The 22,469-nt window shown below is 38.9% G+C and overlaps 1 protein-coding gene across 1 annotated transcript in view; it reads left to right on the top strand.

Annotated features, from left to right (window-relative positions):
- klhl42 (kelch-like family, member 42) overlaps nt 1-22,232 on the top strand; it is a 105,626-nt gene extending 83,394 nt beyond the window's left edge. Inside the window, exon 3 of the mRNA XM_028808233.2 lies at nt 21,350-22,232. Within this exon, the coding sequence (XP_028664066.1) occupies nt 21,350-21,801 (452 nt within the window). The 3' untranslated portion in view covers nt 21,802-22,232. The remainder of the gene's footprint in view (nt 1-21,349) is intronic.
- Nucleotides 22,233-22,469: the final 237 nt, after the last annotated feature.

A 22,469-nucleotide genomic window follows, 5' to 3' on the forward strand; every position in this document is an offset into this window, starting at 1 on the left:
TAACGCTTGTGGTTGGTGAGCAAGTCGGCTAACTTCTGCTACGGTGCCCTCTTTCAGTTGCGAGAAGCAGATCATACAATGGTTGAAATAGTTTAATATATATAGCAAAATCACCGCGCTTCGCAGGGGCGAATATGGTATTGCAAACGGCAGCGTTTCTATAAACTTAATTTGAAGTTACGGTTTATACCGTGCTTTGTTTCATATTCTTTTCCTACTTTATCAATTGTGTAATGTGTTTTTTGAACAGGTTTGATTCATGGAAGTGATCACTCCTGCTGCGTTCAGTCACTTAACGTGAGCTGCTCTCTTGTGTGATGTTGCGATGTCCACGGGTTTATTTAATGTTAGCTAAGACCCGGCAGTTAAAAGTTTCTCGCTACAGCAATTTTAACTCTGTTACAAAGTGATGCAAACTCTCGTTTATACCTCGTGTCTTCTCATTAAACTTGTATCTCGCGAATATGGCATTGCAAACGGCAGCGGGAGCGTTTCTATAAAGTTAATTTAAGGTTAGGTTTATACCGTGCTTTTTTATACCTCGTGTCTTCTCATTAAACTTGTATCTCGCGAATATGGTATTGCAAACGGCAGCGGGAGCGTTTCTATAAAGTTAATTTAGACTTATGGTTTACACCGTGCTTTTTTATACCTCGTGTCTTATGAAGATGCTTGTATGCGTCACTCACTCGCTTCTTATTGTTTCGCTGCCTTGTCAATTGTGTAATGAGTGTTTTCTTCAGCGCTCTTTGGGGCTCCTCCTTCTTTTCTACGTACTGAGTTCACAGTCAGTTCACGTGATTACGTGGGAGGCGTGATGACGCGACACGCAACTCAGTCTCCTACGGCCATCTTGCTGCCTTCCATTACAGTATATGGACAAAAAAGAGGTTCCAGTTATGACCATTACGCGTATAATTTTGAAATGAAACCTGCCTAACTTTTGTAAGTAAGCTGTAAGGAATGAGCCTGCCAAATTTCAGCCTTCCACCTACACGGGAAGTTGGACAATTAGTGATGAGTGAGTCAGTCAGTCAGTGAGTGAGTGAGTCAGTCAGTCAGTCAGTGAGGGCTTTGCCTTTTATTATTATAGATATTCATAAATAATAACAAAATGCAAAGTACATTTGAATATTGGCAACCATACAACCTAATTAAATGGTAATATGTAGTTCAGGCGGCACACAGACTTGTCAGTTACTTAAACATCTCTAGTTAAGGCATCATTGGTGCTCAGCTTTCAGCCACATGTCTGTTCAAAATGGCTGCTGAGCTGTTCTCTTCATTGTGTCGTCTTCATCATCACAGGTTAGCAAGAGAGATGCTTCTTCATCATATGTTGGTTGGTAAGAGAGAGATACTGAGGTTAAACACATACATTTATAGATATTCTGTCCAACCCTGAGAGCCAATAGGACATCATGGCACTTAAAGGCCTCTGAGACGAGCCAATTCCAAACAGCCATACCTCAGACCAATGGGGGAAATAGAATATCTTAACACCTGCCCCCAAACCATATGTTAAAGTACACCTTAGCCCATTTGCAGGGGTAGAAATGACTTTAGCAAAGAAACACTTGCCAAACTGGTTTAAAACACACATCCCCCAAATCCTGTCGTAAAATTCAAACAGACCCATTCCTAAGGGGTGGGGGGGGGGGGGCAAACACTAAATTACATTCCTTTGCCTAAATTAGAAATAAAGACATGCAAAACATTTATCAAGTTATATGTAAAATCTCACATCACAACAGTTATGTATAATGTAAGAAGTGGATTTGCCTAGTGTTCCAATTTTGGAACGCCACATAACTCAACAATGGAATGTAATAAAATTTTTTTCTCTTCAAATTCTTGTTCCTTATATTTTTCTACACAACATATGTGAATTTCATGCACAAACTCAAAAATTTCAACCTTCGGCATAAATGGGTTTAATGTGGTATAAAAATGACCATATGTTTTGTTGAAGCTGCATTTTTTTCCATGAGATGAAGTATAATATTTCAGACCCATTGGTCTATAAATAAGCAATTATAGTGGAACTGTATACACTATTTTTCTTTTTTGACAGTTTCAGACCAGGATTTTACAGAATCGAGGATTGATCTTCCTTCTTGAGCTTCACTTTTTTACTGTGTTATAATCATTTTCTTCAGGTCTGCCACTCATCTGTTCCTTTTGTATGCTGACCATTAGAACTTGGAAATTCCATGTCAAGTCTGGGAGCTTTTGATAAGGAATGACTGAGCATCAGTCCCCAATAAGATATTGCCATTGAAGAAATCCAGGGAATGGTAGATGTAAAATACTTGTCTCTTTCTTTAAATGCTATGCATTCTGATGTATTTATTACATATAATTCTTCACTAAACATTTTTAGAATTGCTGTTGTCCAGCCTAGCAGTCCACATGTTTTTCTGTCTCATACCATTGTAATTTTATTCATAATCTATTCTCTGTTCTTGCCTTTGTTTTAGTACAGGAGTTTAGGGAGCTGGAACCAGTACTGCCCAGAACCAAAATTTAAGTGGGTTCTCAGTAGGGCTGGGCAATATAGACAAAAAAAAAATCATATCTCAATATATTTTGGCTGAATGGCGATATATGATAGATATCTAGATATTTTTATGAAGTGAGTTGGCTTTCATTTGTAAGACAAAACACCATACAAGATGTTGCAAGAATTTATTTATCTATCAAAATAAAGGTTGAAATACATAACAAATGAATATATATTTACAGTATATCTGCAGTACCTGAAAGAACTGCTGTATCTGCTTCCAGATTAAGAACACAATGTACATGTAAATAAAATGTTTAAATGTAAACAAAAATGGCAGGCCCAAGTGTTCTGAAAAAGTTTTTAAAATTATATGAAAATTTAGCCAACAACACGGTTAAAATAAAATAATAAATATAAATAATATTATAATAACAATAATAAAAATATGACGTGTCTTTTACTTGCTCTTCACTGTTTTAACAAATGAGTTAACAAACTGTAGCCAATAACAACTGCATTTAGGTTTTCCTTAACAAAATATTGTAAAAAAAAACTGCAAACAGCCCTAATTTGTAAAGTCGCCTGCCTTTCAAAGTAGGTTTTGCTAAGATAGCCTTATCTAAGCATTTCATCTTAGCCTAAAGATTTTGAGTTAGAAATACCAGTCTGTCAACCATCTCAGGCTTCAAGGATGCCCTCTGACAACTGACAGTATTGCCACTGCAACTAAACACCCTCTTTGATGGGGAACTGGTGGCAGAAACACAAAGGTATTTTTGTGCCAGGCAGCTTAAAGTGGAAAAGATGACTGCATGTTCTTTCCACCATGAAAAGGGATCTGCTTTGTACTCTGCTGGCCCTGATACTCATTCTCAATTGTTTGTCTCTTTGATGCTGTAGGGCAGTTGGAGGTCATTGTCTGTGTGAAAAAGCATGCAAGGGATTTTTTTCTTTTTAAGTGGTACCCGTGTTGGCTGTTCTGTAGGCTTAGACGTAGTGTTGATCACAGTTGAGTCACTTGTGCTGCAGCAGCTCTGCTCAAAGACCAGTGTTTCCATTTCCAATACAGCTCCGAACTTCAGTGCTTTGATCCTGTCAGCTGCATTATAAGTGAATTTAAATTGTGGATTGACAAATGATGCCATCTCCAACAGGTTGCTGAATGAAGGGTCAACATACTTTTCAATCAGGTAATCCACAATGGTAGATTTGATGGATTTGCCAAGCTCCCTGTCTCCATCATCATGCACCAGGATGATAGAGTTGAAAAGTTGGTGCACTGATTGGACATATGAAAGGGTGACACAGTCCTCCCCTGACAGTGCATCTGTGAATTCTTAGAGATTTCAGATCTTTCTGGACCACATCAAGCACCTCTAAATCAAGATTATTGAAAGTGTTCTCTCTTGCTCTAGAGCCCTCCCAATTACTTTCTGCCTTGGTCTCCAGTGTATTGGTGAACAGGCAGACCCAACTGCATCTGAAATTCAGCCAGCTCCCTCCTCCTCCTCCTCCCCCTCCAGATGTAGGTGAAGTTGCTGACAATTCTTTTGCATGAAGAAATTGCCAGGTCACTCTGTCTTAATCTATGACATGTTCTGTAATAAGGCATGCTTTTACTTTTTAATACTGTGCATTTATGTTAAAACGAAGCTAACGTAGGCCTAAAGAAATCCGATTAACATGTATTTGTAATTTGTTACAATTTTAACTTGCATTTGTTTTTTAATTAAGTTTGTAAAAAAACACATTTAATTTTTGAAAAAAAAAATAAAGTCTAGCCTAAGGGCATTTTATGTTGTAGTTAAAGTTCACTTCATGAAATAAGTAATATAGATAGATAGATAGATAGATACTTTATTAATCCCAGGGGGAAATTCACATACTCCAGCAGCAAAAAATATTAAAGAGTAATAAAAAATGCAGGTAAAAAACAGACAATAACTTGAATAATGTTCAACGTTTACCCCCTCTGGTGGAATTGAAGAGTCGCATAGTTTGGGGGAGGAATGATCTTCTCAGTCTGTCAGTGGAGCAGGACAGTGACAGCAGTCTGTCGCTGAAACTGCTCCTCTGTCTGGAGATGACACTGTTTAATGGATGTAGTGGATTCTCCATAATTGATAGGAGCCTGCTGAGTGCCCGTTGCTCTGCTACGGATGTCAAACCATCCAGCTCTATGCCAACAATAGAGCGTGCCTTCCTCACCAGTTTCTCCATGTGTGAGGCTTCCTTCTTCTTAATGCTGCCTCCCCAGCACACCACTGCGTAGAAGAGGGCACTCGCCACAACCATCTGATAGAACATCTGCAGCATCTTACTGCAGATGTTGAAGGATGCCAGTCTTCTAAGGAAGTACAGGCGGCTCTGTCCTTTCTTGCACAGAGAATCAGTATTGGCAGTCCAGTCCAATTTATCGTCCAGCTGCACTCCCAGGTATTTATAGGTCTGCACCCTGTGCACACAGTCACCTCTGATGATCACGGGGTCCATGAGGGGCCTGGGTCTCCTAAAATCCACCACCAGTTCCTTGGTTTTGCTGGTGTTCAGTTGTAGGTGGTTTAAGTCGCACCATTTAACAAAGTCCTTGATGAGGTTTCTATACTCCTCCTCCTGCCCACTCCTGATGCAGCCCACGATAGCAGTGTCGTCAGCAAACTTTTGCACGTGGCAGGACTCCGAGTTATATTGGAAGTCCGATGTATATAGGCTGAACAGGACCGGAGAAAGTACAGTCCCCTGCGGCGCTCCTGTGTTGCTGACCACAATGTCAGATCTGCAATTCCCGAGACGCACATACTGAGGTCTGTTTGTAAGATAGTCCACGATCCATGCCACCAGGTATGAATCTACTCCCATCTCTGTCAGCTTGTCCCTAAGGAGCAGAGGTTGGATGGTGTTGAACTGACATAACTCACTGTAAAGGCAAGCAGTTTAAAACTCACTTTTACTGCTTAATTCTGTTTTTGGTAAATTTAACTTAATTTTTTTTTTATTAAACTTGCACTTACCAATGGCCAGATGAAGTACATGCCCAAAGAACTACATCCAATGGCACTTCAGGAATTGCATCACTTTGATAACTTTGCTGCCATTGTCGGTTGTAAAAGCAGCGAGCCTCTTTTCATTCAACTTCGTGTTTGCAAGGGTATCTTGCTGAGCTTCGGCTGTGTACTCCCCAGTGTGGTTTTCAGGGAAATAACTTGTTTGCAGACACACACATTAATCTCCCACTAGCCGATGCCCGCCGTAGCATACGGCAGTGTAAGAATAGAAATGGAAAATGGTGAGAAAGGAATCTAGAAATCAAGAAGAAATAAATACTTCTTGAAAGACTCAGTGTGCATGTAGAATTTCTGGCCAAGCAGGATTACATGTGAAAGTGATAAATCAGGCTTTCCGAATTTACGTACTATGGCCATGGCATCCTGATAGTTTTGTTGCATATATCTTGGACTTCCTGGAAATGTAGACGGTAATATGATCATTTTGCCTACACGTACGCTGTTATTTTCAGTGTTTGCTTGCAGTGCATCTGATAATTCCATGCGCAGATCTTGTTAATGTAATCTGAGATAGTTGAGACATGCACCCTCTGTTTCAACATACGCATCTACGACGAGCTGTTGGAAGTGCAAAATACTAAATGTATTCCTCATTGCTAATCTGTATGCATAAAATTGGCATTGAGTAAGCCTTATTTGCTTGGCGGTTCTTTTATCGGGAACATGTTGTAAATCTTTGTGCCAGCCAATGTCTCTGTAAGGGAATAAAAGTGGGTAAACCATAGGATCGCAATTCATATTGAGCATTTAAATCTGTTTAAGGAGTTGCCTATGGGATAGATGCAAATGTCCCTTTCAGCAGGCAGTTCGCAATCTTCTCCAACAAAAAGCGCTGCAACATCGGTGTGACATGTCAGGGCATTGTATCGTCGTAAATCCTGCCTAGGGTTTTCCTTGAAAACCATTTGTACAAATGCTGTTGGATTGGACTGAGCGATTTCATGCATGTGTTTGTATGATTTAGCGAAGGGGTTGATGGCTCTGAGCATGGAATCTAGCTGGAGAAGTACATTTTCGCTGCATGCAGAGTTTGCTTTATGTTGTAAGCGTACTTAAGTAGCTTGCGCTGTTTCAAAAACGCACAACTGTCCATATCTTGGAGAGGTAGAAGTGTAAGGTATAGTGGAGAGATTTGGTGATAAATTTGCCCGTTTATTTTAAAACCGTATGGTCTGTGGCCAGGAGGTTAAGTTATCTGTGCACCCATGGAAGCAAACGCTAGAGAAGAGTTGTATTCTCGATTGTGTTCACAATAATTTTTAGCTTCTGATATTTGCTGTGTAAGAAGCTGAAGTAAAGACACAGGTGGCTCCCGCAAAGGTGGTAAAGCTACTTTACTGTCGTGGCAGCACCTCGAGTACTTGTTGGATGTATTACGCTCTGCAGGCCAGTAGAGTGCATGACATGGAAGAGGATGAATAGGAATCGAGAAATGCTGTGTCGGCTGCGTGTGGGCGGGACCGGTTTTGAAGTGGAAGCAGGACGAACCAGAAGAGAAATATATATGAGATTCTTCAATGAAATGAATAGCTACACTTAAATATGGCTCGCAGGTGTGGATTAACCTCATATCAGTTGTCACCGTAAAATGTTTGTTTTAGTTTAGTGATCAGGTTAGTTAAGGTAAGTCTGACTTGAATGTACATGTTAGGCAGTGAATTCTTTGTCAAAGTTTTGGTCTTTTAAAACCATCCCTTTCCACTGTTGAGATGGGAAGCATATCTTTTGCTATGTTGTAAGAAACTGCCTCAGTAATGCCATGCTACTTGGCACTTTTTTTTCATAAGGCAAGACGGGGTAAAAGAAACTTGCAATGTCTTCTGAAATGGTTTAGGCATTTTGAGTGCCGAATGCTTTATAACTGCAGTAGTAGAACAGAGTTTAACAGCATCTTCATTACTGAATTTTGTGCCACTGTTTTAAATGATTAAAAGTGACCTCCAAGTAATTGATCCTTTGTTCTTCTTTTTACATACTAATTTGTCTTCAGTTGTAACTTGTGTGTCATGCCCCTCCATGTTGTGAGACAGTTGTTTTCTGACATGCAAGTACAAATGGTGGTGGGGTTGCTAGTAGAGCACAGCAGTGAAGCCTGCAACATTTCAAACTGCTTTTATTGAATTATGGAAATTTTTAATTGAGAAGGACAAAGCCCAAGTTTCTACTCTTCAGATTTCCACATCTATAAATATATATTTGTTGTCATCACTTTCATATCATAAACGTCCTCCTTTCCCTATTATCATTTATATTTCTCCCCTGCTTGATCTCAAATATCATCAAGACATGGACACTTCTGACATAAAAGTTGCTACAGAAGCCTTTAATCTCAACAAAAAGAACATAGCAAAAGTAATAATAACTACACTGTTTGCTCAACAATATTTCTTAAAATAAATAAATAAATAATGCTGACCTCTTGATGTACTGCTGGCCATGAGGTTTTCTTCGAAGGAAATGTTCAGATCTTCATGTGAAAGAGTCCCTAGAAGATCTTCTGTAACATTTGCAACTTGAAAGCAACAGAGAAGACCAGTAATTCATTCATATTTGGACGTCATCTGCACAATTACCGGCAGTCATTTCCAACTCAGGTTTTAGGCTTTAAATGCTAAATTTACAAATTTTTAAAAGTTTAAGAGTTTCTTGAAAGATGGTACAAGTGCAAATCATGATACCTTTTTATAAATGTTTTACATTTTGTTTCATTTCTGAACAAGTATATCATACTGAGGTTTTAGGCAAGTAGAGATATCCTACAGAGGTGAATTTACCGTGTTGCCTGATGAAGGACACGATACATACGACTTACTAACTTAATTTGTGAGTGTATAAAATTAGCAGGGCGTTAACATTTCACTCAGACTGGGGCCTTCACCTGTGCCATTAAAGTAATAAAGAGCACCGTCTCACTCAGGGCTGACTCTAGAATATAGGCAAAGCTGTACAAGTCGCTCCCAAACCTTCGATTTTTTTATATGACACACTCATGTATGGTATTGATAACGTAGTTAAGGGGGATGGGTGCTTCCATTGCAGTTTCAAGTGCAGCGATCTTTTATATTCAAGGAATAAGCTTACAATTGTGGATACCTCAAAATCGATAATAATTTTAAAATACTGGCCTCTAAATTTTAGTCTTTCTTTAAAGGTATCTCAAATAGAAGCGACTTGGGTAGTGTTCGCTTTTACTACCAGTAAGAGCATGAGGCGCGTGCAATGCAGTTAGAACTCGGCACATTTTTAAAAGATACATTTCAATTTATTTTTAAGCAAGCAGAAGTCTGTATCAGAACGTCTTTAACAACTTTTTAAATAAATCACTAACAAATAAATCAACGACATTTCCAACTAACATTTATTTCATAATAACTCTTTGTATATATGAAATTTAACAATGATGGCGCTCGATAAAAAGAGTCAAGTATTGCTGGGCAGCCTCAAACCACTCATTAATGCCTAAAATGGCAAGAGAAGCGCTAAATGTACCAACATGTTCGAATGCAAGAACTGCGTGCAGTGGAAGTTATAATTCAGGCCAGTGTTTGCAGGATAAATTGCAAAGGTGAAAACCGGAAATCCATCCTCTTCCACTTATCCGAGGTCGGGTCGCAGGGGCAGCAGCTTGAGCAGAGATACCCAGACTTCCCTCTCCCCGGCCACTTCTTCTAGCTCTTCCGGGAGAATCCCGAGTCGTTCCCAGGCCAGCCGGGAGACATAGTCCCTCCAGCGTGTCTTGGGTCTTCCCCGGGGGCCTCCTCCCGGTTGGACGTGCCCGGAACACCTCACCAGGGAGGCATCCAGGAGGCATCCTGATCAAATGCCCGAGCCACCTCATCTGACTCCTGTCGATGCGGAGGAGCAGCGGCTCTACTTTGAGCCCCTCCCGGATGACTGAGCTTCTCACCCTATCTTTAAAGGAGAGCCCAGACACCCTGCGGAGGAAACTCATTTCAGCCGCTTGTATTCGCAATCTCGTTCTTTCGGTCACTACCCATAGCTCATGACCATAGGTGAGGGTAGGAACATAGATCGACTGGTAAATTGAGAGCTTTGCCTTACGGCTCAGCTCCTTTTTCCAAAAGACGGACCGATGTAGAGCCCGCATCACTGTGGATGCTGCACCAATCCACCTTTCGATCTCATGCTCCATTCTTCCCTCACTCGTGAACAAGACCCCGAGATACATGAACTCCTCCACTTGGGGCAGGATCTCGCTCCCAACCCTGAGAGGGCACTCCACCCTTTTCCGGCTGAGGACCATGGTCTTGGATTTGGAGGTGCTGATTCCCATCCTAGCCGCTTCACACTCCGCTGCAAACCGATCCAGAGAGAGCTGAAGATCACGGCCTGATGAAGCAAACAGGACAACGTCATCTGCAAAAAGCAGTGACCCAATCCTGAGTCCACCAAACCGGTCCCCCTCACCACCCTGGCTGCTCCTAGAAATTCTGTCCATAAAAGTTATGAACAGAATCGGTGACAAAGGGCAGCCCTGGCGGAGTCCAACTCTCACTGGAAATGGGTTTGACTTACTGCTGGCAATGCGGACCAAGCTCTGAAAACCGGAAATGAAAAAATAAATATTTATAACATAAACACCTACATTTATTTTTAAAATTTTATGTAATGGTTACACGAAACTAGCTTGCCCCACTACTTCTGTTTTGTGTCGTAATGATTATAGGTATCAACGTGGACAGGTGAATTCTTGTGGATTCATAAAAACAGAATGCACTGCAGCAACAGTAAATGTCAATTAGAAACTTACCTTTTAATATTTCCAGTGTGACTTCGTCAAGTGAATCCATTGGTTTATATGCATAAATATGTTACTTATCAGCTGCGAAGAGCAAAGCAGTATTTTAGCTATTTATGTAACGTTATTAATAACCTTACAGTGAGAACGTTTCAAAATGTAACATCTGATGCGCGGGAAAGCTAAGGACGCTTCCCAGGGAACGCGTTTACGCATGCTCAAAGAAAGGTATGTTCCATTACATGACAAAGAAGGGGTCAAAAACAGCGCTGGATATTATATTTGAAAAAAAAAAATAATTAACTGGTTTTTTTTTTTGTTTTTTTTTTTACACAAATACAAACAAAAACAATTGGACACTGCAAGGAAACTAATTATACCGTTAGCTTTTCATATACTCAACGATGTCATTGACGTAAATATTTTTTTTTTCCTAAAATAATGGAACGATCCTGTATATTACATCACATAACAGCTACAGTCGCTTAGCACTCACGCTTTTTGCTGTTTAAACACGAAGATGATGTGGCATTGTTTTATTTGCTGCTCGTTTGTGGCTTTGAGTTTAAAACGACTTTTGAACCATATCAACACTACACATTATATTGTTTGGAGTTTCAATTTCATGATGCTGTGTTCTTTGATAGAGATGTTTTCTCATTTGAAATTAAAATCCCTAACCTGGATAAATCCACCCGTTTCTGTTGATGCTATGAAGCTGGTTAATTTTAATTTCAGTGAGACTATATGACTGAAGTAATTGTGAAGTACTATCATGGGGATATCATTGAACTATATAAAACTTTTAAAGATTCCTAAATTCTTGAACTTTTCTTTTTATGTTAATAAATTCGAGCAACAGTGTTTGGATTAAGCCATTTATTTGACACAGTGAAAAAACTCTTGCATCAAACCACCAGACACATTTTTTATACAAGGGTCATTTATTTTTAAATGTGGAAACCATTTTGATTTGAAGAAAAATATTTCCATTTGAATATAATATAGTACTACCCTTTGCAGGGAATCCAGCTGTTAAATTATACTACTTACAGAGAAAGGCCACTGAATTAGGCAAGTGTTAATCTGAAATGGCGTAGTTGTTAACAAAATCAAGGTTGTATTCTAAAACCTTTCTGGAATAAAGAGTTTAATTTAAGTCTCAGGGTTGTGTCTTACTCATTTCTTAAAACAAGACAAACTTAGAAAGTTTTGGTTCTTGAAATAAGAATACATGTCCTGCTGTGTTCATCGCTGTAGTTGATAACAGGCTTTTCTCTCAAAGTTGTGCTTTTTTTAAGTCGAAATTGTCTTGGAATTACACTTTATATCTAGTGTAAGTCAGATAGTTTAAGAGCAGTTATCTTGAATTGAGAAAAATAATCTAGCAAGTATCATTGCAACATGAGATATTTAATCTCTTGGGGCAAAATATTAGATATATTACCTTAAAATAAGAAATGTTTACTTGTTAAGAAAAAATGTTTTGCAGTGTAGTTCCTAATTCAGGTACAGGTACACTTAAACACAACCCAGCTCAGTATACAGTCCCAATTAATGTATTGTGAAAATGTCTGCGATGTGTAAAGAAAAGACAATATATATGGGGAAAACTCTTGCAGACTAGGGATGAACATACAAAAAATAAATAAATAATACAAACCCTCTCTTGGGGTCATTTCTAAAGTCCCCTAATCACTTTACATCTATATTTGTGGTTGCATAGTGAAAGGAATCTGTGGTGGAGCCTTAGACAGTTGGTAAGACCAGAATTGTATGTAATTAGAACATTAGAACAATTTTGATGAGAACAGGTCATTCAGCCCAACAGGCTTATCCATCATATTCACCTACATTGCCTAAAACAGCATCAGGTTGAGGTTTGAAGATCCCAAAATCCTGTTCTCCAACACACTACTTAGTAATTTATTCCATGTGTCTGTGATTTTTGTGTTAAGAAAAACTTTCTAACATTTGTTTGAAATCTTAATAGATATCCAACTGTTTCCCCTTATTCTTGTTAAATAAATAATTTTACAGTAACAGCTGTGATGTACTGTACTATTTCCTTTCTTATTTTTAAAGAGTTTAAGCAAATCACCTCTTAATCTCTGTTCACTTCCTCCTCCTTTCCTCATAGCTCACACCTGCTAGTCTCTGAATGATACTAGTTGCTCTTTTCTGGATTTTTTTTTTTTTTTTTTTAATATGTATAGTAACCAAAACCCTACACTGTACTCCAGGTGAGACATTACTCATGTGCTATTTAACTTAATGTTCCATTACTTGTACACCAAACATCAATCTATTGTGATAAAGTGGACGCTAGGTGGCACTATTGCTCACCTTTACCCCACAACCACACTGGACACAGGTTAAAAGTGCTAAAAATATTTTTAACTTCTTCGCAGTAGTGCCCCAAACCACCTCCACCTCAACAAACTGGCAATAACTATAATAATAACACAATAATTAAACAATTCTCTCCTCCCAGCAGCTCCGTTACACTCCCTCCCAACTCCGGCTTTCTTGCTGGGTCTCCACTAGTCCTTTATATACCGTAGATACTCGCGTATAAGTCGAAAAATTTATGCCTTAAAATTCATTCAAAAAAACAGAATCGACTTATCTGCGGGGCAACACAGTTGTCCATAGAATTTGGGTAATGACATTGTACACTCAACGCTTCACGTTTCCCATGGTCTTTGAAATAATTATAAGCCAGCAATACTATTGCTAATTAGCTAGTTTTTTTCTAATTTCATTAAATAATTCTTTAAACTGTGAAATACTTTGAACTGTGAAATTTGAGCATTAGCTTTTGCAGGTTTTGGATAACAAACATACCATTAGCTGCCACGTGCAACCAGATTTGGAATCAAAAGAACCAAGGCAACGCACGCTATCAATGCGATGCAAGCGCAGCCTGCGATTCAAAAAATTTCTCTGCCTACCTGTTTGTCTCGCCTGACAGTAGCTGAAAAGCAGCATCAGGAGAGAGAGCAGCCTGAAGTAGTCCAGCAGCGGGTGATCTGTCGTGTCCAACAGCAAGCCATGCTGTCTTGTGAAGTCCGGTAGCCAGTTCGGCTCCCACGGATCAATGCCTGGGTATTCCTCCCACGCGAACCTTGCCGTAGCTGCATCGGCTGCGCGAATGCGTTCAGCTGGCGCGGCATCGGCTGGTGTCCGATCAGCTGATGCCGGCTTCTCACACTCTTGCTCGATTCCTGATCACTGTCAATAAAATCCGATTCTGAAAAATCAGAGTCTGACTCAGTAATAATGTGCAAAACATCGTCTGCTGAGTGTTTTCTTTTCTGCGCTCGCTTCGCTCCTGTTTTATTTTGGGAAAATGGTTCAAAGGTTTTAACAGAAAATAAGCAGGCAGGAATCAGAGAGGAAAGGTCCGATACTTCAATTGTTTACTTGTTCAAATATAATATCAGTTACATACAATATAATAGCAATATACATGCAGATATAGGAATTGTACTATTGACTTACAGTAATACAGATATATGAATTATACTATTGACTTACAGTAATATAGATATATGAATTATACTATTGACTTACAGTAATATCAAAAGACCCAGAGCCATCATCCTAGACCAGTAGACTGAGGGAGCCCGCGTGTCAGTCTCGTCAGAGGATCAACTCGTGAGCCTGGTCCAATACCGGGCGGTGTGCACGTTCCCCACGGTTGAGCTTCCAAAGAAACTGAGGGCGGAACCTTCCCTTATATACTAATTGAGTGTCCTTGCCCAAAATGGCTTACGTGTAAGCAGTGTATACAGAAGTGATCAGTTTCTGCACACCTCTTCCCACGGGACACTTATGTGTTATCTCTACTAAGCCTAAAACAACCCTTCTTAGAGACATCAAAACAACTTACAGAAAAACATCTTGCATTAATTTAACCTTTTCCCTAAAACATTCTGAAACCCTTTATGAGAAACAAGTTTTTGCACATTCTTTCACTATCATCCCAGACATTCCAATCTTTGTAGCTGGTTTTGCACTGAAGCGACCAACCCCCTCTTACTCCTTTATTTCATCCCTTCTCCTGTTACAGAGAAAACCTTTTTTTATTACAGCTCCCTTGTGACATATCGACACCATCTTGCCTTTGTTTACATTTCGCAACTCACGCACACACAAGGATTAGTTGCAGAGTCAACGAGTCTAGCATTTCTCCAAGCACAGAGGGAATGCCTGTGACGTGACAGTGAGTTTTGTTGCCATTAACAGCTGATTGTCGCCCTCTATCTCTGATAGCTGTCAAATTTTATCCATCCATCCATTTTCCAACCCGCTGAATCCGAACACAGGGTCACGGGGTCTGCTGGAGCCAATTGTCAAGTTTTACCCTCGACTTATACGCGGGTCATAACAAATTTCGTAATTTTTAGCTTAAACAATACACTCGACTTATCTGCGAGATCGACTAATACGCGAGTATCTACGGTAGTCCTTCTGTCCTTCTGCCCATGTGATTCACCAGCACTTCTGGGTCAGACAGAGACTTGTATTTTCTTCAGCCCGGAAGTACTTCTGCCCTTCTGTCCCCATGACTTGGGAGTACTTCCAGGCTATATTGGAAACAGAAATCCCCGTGTCTCCCTGCAGCGTCCCCTGGCGGCACCCACGGTACCCAGCAGGGTTGTGAAGCCGAACTCCATCTCCCATAGTGCCCTGCGGGAATCAGGGGCACCGCTAAGCTGCAGGGAAGTCGCCATCTAGCATCCTGGGGGTTTCGTCCGGTTTGAGCTGCCGGCTGTCCATCACACTGTCTTGTCTGTCTGTCACAAAATAAACTGAGTGAATGAGACATTCATGCAATCATCAACAAAAGCAACATTTTATCTTTGCCTAAGAAGCTGAAATTTGGTAAGATGGTCCATCGAGGACAGTAGGAATCCACTAAGAAAGGGCATTTTGATGTATCAATATTTAGGGGTAAATCCCCAATAGAAAAACTAAATATCCCAAAATCTTAAAAGTGCTTCCACTCATTTTATTAAAATTTGGTGATGCAGTAGAAAAAAGAAAATTGTCTGACACCTTTTTTTAATGTTGTTATTGTTCATTAATAATGTTCTACCAGGTGGGATATTGTGATGCTCCACTCCCACGGCGCTGACTGTGATCTCATGTAGAAAATGTGCATGCCTGTGTCATGCATGTGCGAGTAGGAGACAGCTAAAGGGCCTGAGTAATAGTAATTCCACGCTAGACCAGGGGGAGGCAGGGTGCACTAACTGTCTTTCTTAATCCCTTGCAGACCTTTCTCGGGAAATACCGCACAGTTCCAGCGCCTCCAATGATGTTGCTTCCGGTCATGGGCCCGATGACATAATTTAAAGCCACCATCTTGTCTCCATACCGGCAGTTCTGTTTTAGACTCAGTCTTGTGAACAACTCAATTATTTTTAACACTTTTGCACCCAAGGCACATTATACAAGTGGCTACCCCAAACCTTTATGATGTCTTTTTTTTCATTGTTGTGACACCTGCTTATGCAAAAGAAGGCCATCTGCATAACAGAAGTGAAAGGAAGAACATTTAAGCTCAAAGAATCAAAGAAGGTGTGTTTAGGAAGTGCTTACCAGGTGCTGTAGCTGTGAGCGTAATCAATTTAATACAACTGATCCAGTAAGAACTGTATTTATTATATATTACTTCTTCCCACATCTGCAACCTTGGGCAAATGCTGACATGGAGTCTGAAATTCCTATCAGCCAGGGCGCTGCTATATACAATTTCATCTGCTCTCACAAAGTTTAAATAAAAGCTTCGATAAATGCAGTATGTCATCAAAGGTAGTAAATTCCTCAGCTACTTTGGGATAACAATTTCCTTGTCTTCCTGGATCACAACATGTATCTTAGAGCAGTTTTTCGTAGCCTTTTTGGCCCTGGGACTCAGTTTTACCTTTTAAGCTCCTTGACTACCCACAGACAGCATTTGAAGGATCATTCTACCACAGTTAAAATAGCAGGGAAGAAAGGGTTCCCATTGGTGAAACAAACACAGTTAAAAATGGGGAAAAATATTATGCAATGTTGTCAATCACTTTGGCTGACCTAAGTAACTAAACCGTTTCCATTTGCAACCCACTGGCAGCAAGTCGTAACCCAGTGGTTGAGAAGCACTGTTGTAGAATAGTCTTTTGGTCTTAGGTAGAATGCCCAAAGGGGACTGGGCGGTCTCGTGCCCTGGAACCCCTACAGATTTTATTTTTTTCTCCAGCCTTCTGGAGTTTTTTTTTGTTTTTTCTGTCCACCCTGGCCATCGGACCTTACTCCTTTTTATGTTAACTAAGGTTGTCTTATTTTAATTTCTTATTTGTCTTTTATTCTTCTTTTCTTCATTATGTAAAGCACTTTGAGCTACTTTTTGTATGAAAATGTGCTATATAAATAAATGTTGTTGTTGTTATCTTGGACTATATTTAGACATGTTGCATTTATGAACTAAACTTTTTCCCCATTTATTTTAATCTGCACCCTTTTTTGAGAAATGTGTTGCCAAACCCTTAAAGAGCAATCTTCCTTTCTTTCTACACCATCCACAAAAAAAAAAAAACTTCAGCTACATGAATGTGTTCAGCACCATGACCACCTGGGGACTGATCAACTGATTCTGGTACCTCACTTTTGTTTTCGATCTCCAGATTACTTGCATCAAAATTGGAGTCCGACATTTCAGAGTCTGATTCAACAATAATATGCAAAATGTTGTCTACAGAGTATTTTGCTTTGTGCATTTGTTTTGATCTCTTGCCAGATGTTGATGCCATTATTAGAGGTTATTTTCTCTTCGCTACTCGTGCATGTGCAGGGAATCGAGGTCAAATCAATGAAGTTTTCCTTCTAGCAAAGAGAATCAAACTAAAATGCAGCAGTGAGTTTAGGTGCCATTTACTGGTAATTTTATCCTCTACCCCTGAATTTTGACAAAGGTCAACAACCACCCTGGCCATTTTTTGCACCTGTCGGGAAAGAAGAAAAAAAAACAACCTGTTCATAATACATTAAATAACTAAAAATAACATTTTGAAAGGATATCTTCATAAATTATGCCTCCTAATTCTTCCTAATCAAAAAGAGCAAAATGGATGTGTTGAACATGTATGATAATGACATTGCATGTGCAGCATTTATTGGGTGCATTGCAGACAAACTTAAAGCACAATCACTGAGTGCAGCTGCAAGTGTAAATATCCTCCCCATCATTATAAACAGTGGAGCTGTTGCATCTAGTAGAGATAATGTGATTCTGCACTGTAGGCATATGCACACTACATCCCATGGAACGCGTGGTGGCAGCCCTCCTGGGTTACATCGGGGCCACAGGCATGGGACTTCAGGGCTCAGTCCTGTTGGGCTCTGTGGCCACCACCTGGAGGAGCTGCATGGCTTAACGAGCCTGTGGGGGCTGGAGTGCAGCCACACACGGAAGTGCAGCCTAATTATCAGGGCTGTGGAGTCGGAGACCATTTTGGGTACCTGGGGTCGAGGAGTCGGAAAAAAATGTACTGACTCCTAATAAATTTAAATTGTAATAAAAAAATATACAGCAAGTTCAAATGTCCCATTTAACAAACAGTAGTCATAATTAAGTACTTCTCTGATGTAAGAATAAAGCCTAGTGCATAGTTGTGTTACTACTAGTGTGAAGTTCAGCTGAGCTATTATACAACCTGACATTCACATATTGTAATCTGGATTATGGTACATTACAAAAAGTGTTTTCATTTTTTCCCCCAGATATAATGTGTTTAACAAGTTCATTTGAGTGTAACCAAGTGTAATGATGTAGGTGTAGGTATGTGCTATGGCCTGATGTGTGTTCAGTGGTTTTGTCTGCACTCTCTACATATGCTCCCACCCAGGGCTGAACTTTAGCATAACTTTGCACACCACCTGTTCTAGAAGATTTTGAAATTAAAAAGGAACAGATTCTATGTATTGTGACAGATAATGCTTCTATTATGTTAAGCACAATTGAGAAAATGAATAAAGTAGATGAAGAAAGTGACAAACAGATATTAGAGGAAGACAGTTCTGCAAGTATTGGAAAAAGTGAAACCGAAGAGAATAGTGAAATTTTGGATAACATTGCTAAAGAAGCATCTAAGCTTACTACTATTCAACATATGCATTGTGCTGCTAATACTCTGCAACTTGCAATAAGAGATGGATTGAAAGATCGTCATGCAGCTACTCTAATTGGCAAATTGAGGCAAGTAACTATTGCAGCCAGGGCCTTCAAAACAGATGCCATTTTGAAAAGACGTGCAGGAAAAGGAGTCATTTTGGATTAAACAACACGCTGGGGAAGCACTTAGTTGATGGTAAAGCGTTTTCTTGAACTAAAAAACTTTCTTGAAGAACTGGACAATGAAAATTTTTTAACAACTGAAAGCCAGTGGGCACAAGTAAAAGAACTGGAAAGTCTACTTTCCTACCCCTTTACTGTCGCTAAGCGGTTGCAGTATGAAGATTTAACGCCCGGTAAATTTTTCTTGGGATGGAAGAGCTTGATATATTGCCTGAACAAAAGTGGAGGGTTAATAGCTGATGGCATCAAATCTTAAATGAAGAAAAGAGAGAGTGTCTTACTGGATAATCAAATCTTTTTAGCTGCTATTTTTGTTAATCCTATGAGCCGAATTTTGTTGAGCAGTGACCAGATTGCTAATGGAAAAAAGGCAGGCACTCTATGATGTAGCAGTTCGCATTAAGGGATTACTACTACCTGAAACACCACCACTAGATGAAGCTATAAGCACTGGTAACTCAGAATCATCCTCTTCAAATGAAGAATTAGAAATTGATTTTACTTGGACAAAATGGTTTATAAGCAAAGCAACGTTGCCTATGCGTGAAAGATAAACGACCAGTAAATGTCCAAATAAAGAGGTTCCAGCAGGAGTTTTTTAAAGAATTAAAAGAAGTTGAAAAGTATGATCACTCATCGAAACTGACTGTAGAAGAAGCCATCCTTGTTGATCCAGAGGTTATTAGTGATGTAGTTAGAACACACGTCACCAATGTAACAACAATGCCACCCACCCACGTCACCCACGACTATTTTCAGCTCTAAAAATAATATAGTCATATTTAAGAGCTTCTATGAAAGAGGATCTGACAGAAGCAATTCTGTTTCTTAGAACACTGCATTGAGTTAATTTTGGACTGCATTTAACAGCTATTCTACTCTTCAACTGTAGTCCAAGTCTAATATATAAACTGTTTTAGGTATTCCAGCTTTTTTTTCTGTTTTTTGTTCATGTAGTTAAGCTTTCTTTTTGTTTTAAAACTACCGAAGAATGTGGTTTATATTTTTTGAACTGGTAAAGTTCCTGTTACTGATTTTTATGCATGCTACTACTTTATAGCCACTTGATAAAAACAATAAATAAAACTTTGTTGCTTTCATTTTTTTGTTTAACTGGCCAATATGGTAGAGAGTCAGCTTCCTAGCCAGTAGTTCTGTGGTTGAATGATCTGTATGTTGCCTTCCTTCAATCAACATGGAAAATACATTAGCATATTAAATACAGAGGAGTTGGGGAGTCGGAGTCGAATTTATCTACCGACTCCACAGCCCTGCTAATTAGGCCAGCTACCACCTGGAGCACTTCTGGGAGGAATACAAACGGAGCCTGCAGCCACTACTCAGGGCGCCAGAGTCAGGAGAAGGACAAAGCTGCCTTGGAGGAGTGGAGGAGAAAGAAGAGTGTGTTTTGGGTGTTTTTCTTTTGGTGTTTTTGATGGACTGTTTAGGGTCTGTGGGTTACGGGGAAGACGTGTCCCAGGGCTGAAGACAAAATAAAATATTTTAGTTTATTTTTACCTGTGCCTCAGTTGTCAGTCTGTGTTGGGTCGACGCCTGTATAGTACCTTTTGCCACAATGTTATTTACTTGTTCAGTTATTCTTATTCTTATTTTATTTTTCACAATAGATATTCTGAGTCTAAATGAATTAGATCAGCTGAATAAATACATTTTTTAATATTTAAATTTAAAACAGATTGGTCCTGGAAGGCATTTAACCTGCTCTCTCTAGTCCAGGTGCTCAGGATGATTGTATAACAAATTCTGTTACTTGTTCAGGGTTTTCTTGTTGTATATGTATTTTTGTAATTTATTGTGGTTTATTGCCTGTTATTCTAATTTAAAGCTTTTTTGCTTCTAGAATTTTTATATTAGTGTTTTATGTTGATATTATTTTGTATTATGTTGTGTATTGCATCTTGTGTATTAAATCATTTATTTGCAGGAACTCATGATGCAGGCACTACCTGGATAGTGTGTGGTGGTCTGGTCAGTTAACACTGCCATGGTTCCTTGCGGTATGGCACTGGGCTAGGGGCAGGAATGGTTGCAATTGTGAGCGAATGATGCTGTGTAGGTCTGTTTTACATGTTGATTACACAATTTGAAATTTTGACTTCTTATTTTTGACTTTGTTAAATAAAATAAACAATTGATCACAAAAAAAATGAAAAAATCAAATAAGCTATTGACCGACTTATAATGCATTTATTATATAATTAAAAGCCGCTATTTTCTTTTATAAGGAAGTGCATACAAATGTTCTGAAATGTAGCAGTTTCCATTTGTGAATTAAATTGTTTTATTGTTTGGAAGGATTGAGTAGAGGTGTTATTCACTTTAACAGTGTAGTGTTTTCTCATACAGAGCTGGTTCTTGCTTTGTGCAGAGTATGGTCTCTGGCTTCATACAATGCTGTAATAGAATTAGCTTCAGAATGTTGTCAAACTTTTATTTTGTAAAATGTCTTCATTTTCATTTGGCTGTGTTTTAATTTAAGATTTACCTGTATACCTATTGATTCACATTGTAACACAAGCTTTCTCAGATTTTGAGTAGTACTTTATGGGTATCTTTAATGCAAATTGCTGATTAAGGTTAAAAAATAATCAATGGCTGTTATGTAAAACAACTCCCTAAAATGTGTGTACTGTTTTTTTTTCTTTTTCCAGATAGAAACATGAGAGTCCTGTGCTACTGTCCAACTGCTGACAGCTGGTTCAGCTTTCAGGCCTGTTCTTTTCATGTGCGCAAGCAGCAAATGCTCTCTGTTGAAGACACAATTTACTTAGTTGGAGGATACACCCACAAGATAGAACCAAACAAAAAGACCAGGCAGACAGAAGACATGCTTTCTGTACAGTCCTATAACATTTCAACACAAGAGTGGCTCTGCTTGAAAGCAATCAATTCTAAATCTGGGTTGAACCTAACCTGCACACTTCACAATGATGGAATTTATATAATGAGCAGGGATATCAGCTTGCCATCTAGTTTTGAGCACATAATGTTCCTCAAATATAATATATTCTGTGATGTGTGGGAAGGCATCTGTAAAGTTCCACCTTTTGGGCAAAATATGCTGCTTTGCTCCCTGTATTTACCTAATGTTATTGAACTTTAAAGCAGTATTTTTGCAGTTATCTTATTTCTTTATTTGGGCTTGCAGTTTCTATTAAAGAACCAATGAAACTCTGCAAATACTTTTAAAGATTGTTTTTTGCTATTAATTTAATTGTGTTCTATTGAAAATGTGCATTGCATAGTTTTTTTGACTCTGGAGGAAGTTTTATTAAAATGTAATTTACTGAAGAAGGAAACATTGTACAGATAAAAAAAAAAACAAATGTTTACTGCAAAAAGGCATTTTTATATTTTTTAAATTCAATTATAAACTTTCAATAAGATTCTCAAACCACATTCCCTTTTGCTAAGACGCTTATAAGGTTTTGGAAGATGGTGCCAATTTTTTGTTTGTTTGTTTGTTTGTTTGTTTGTTTTGAATGTGTAGATTTACAATTAAATGTAAAATCCAACAAATTAAAAGGCCTTAAACATGAAGTCATTTGTTATTGTCCCTTTATAGTCTTCTTGAAAGGCACAGTCACTGGAGTTCAGCAACTAAGCCTTTCACTACATACCATACTGTATGTGTACTTTGTGTGTGACAAATATTTGATTTGAAAATTGATTTAATAATGAAAAAAATAATTCTTAAACCATTTTTCTTAATGAAAAATTTGATTATAATGCTGAAGAATTCAGTGTTTAAATTTTGCATCACATTTTCAA

The sequence above is a fragment of the Erpetoichthys calabaricus genome, chromosome 1, assembly GCF_900747795.2.
Source record: "Erpetoichthys calabaricus chromosome 1, fErpCal1.3, whole genome shotgun sequence".
Taxonomy (NCBI): domain Eukaryota; kingdom Metazoa; phylum Chordata; class Cladistia; order Polypteriformes; family Polypteridae; genus Erpetoichthys; species Erpetoichthys calabaricus.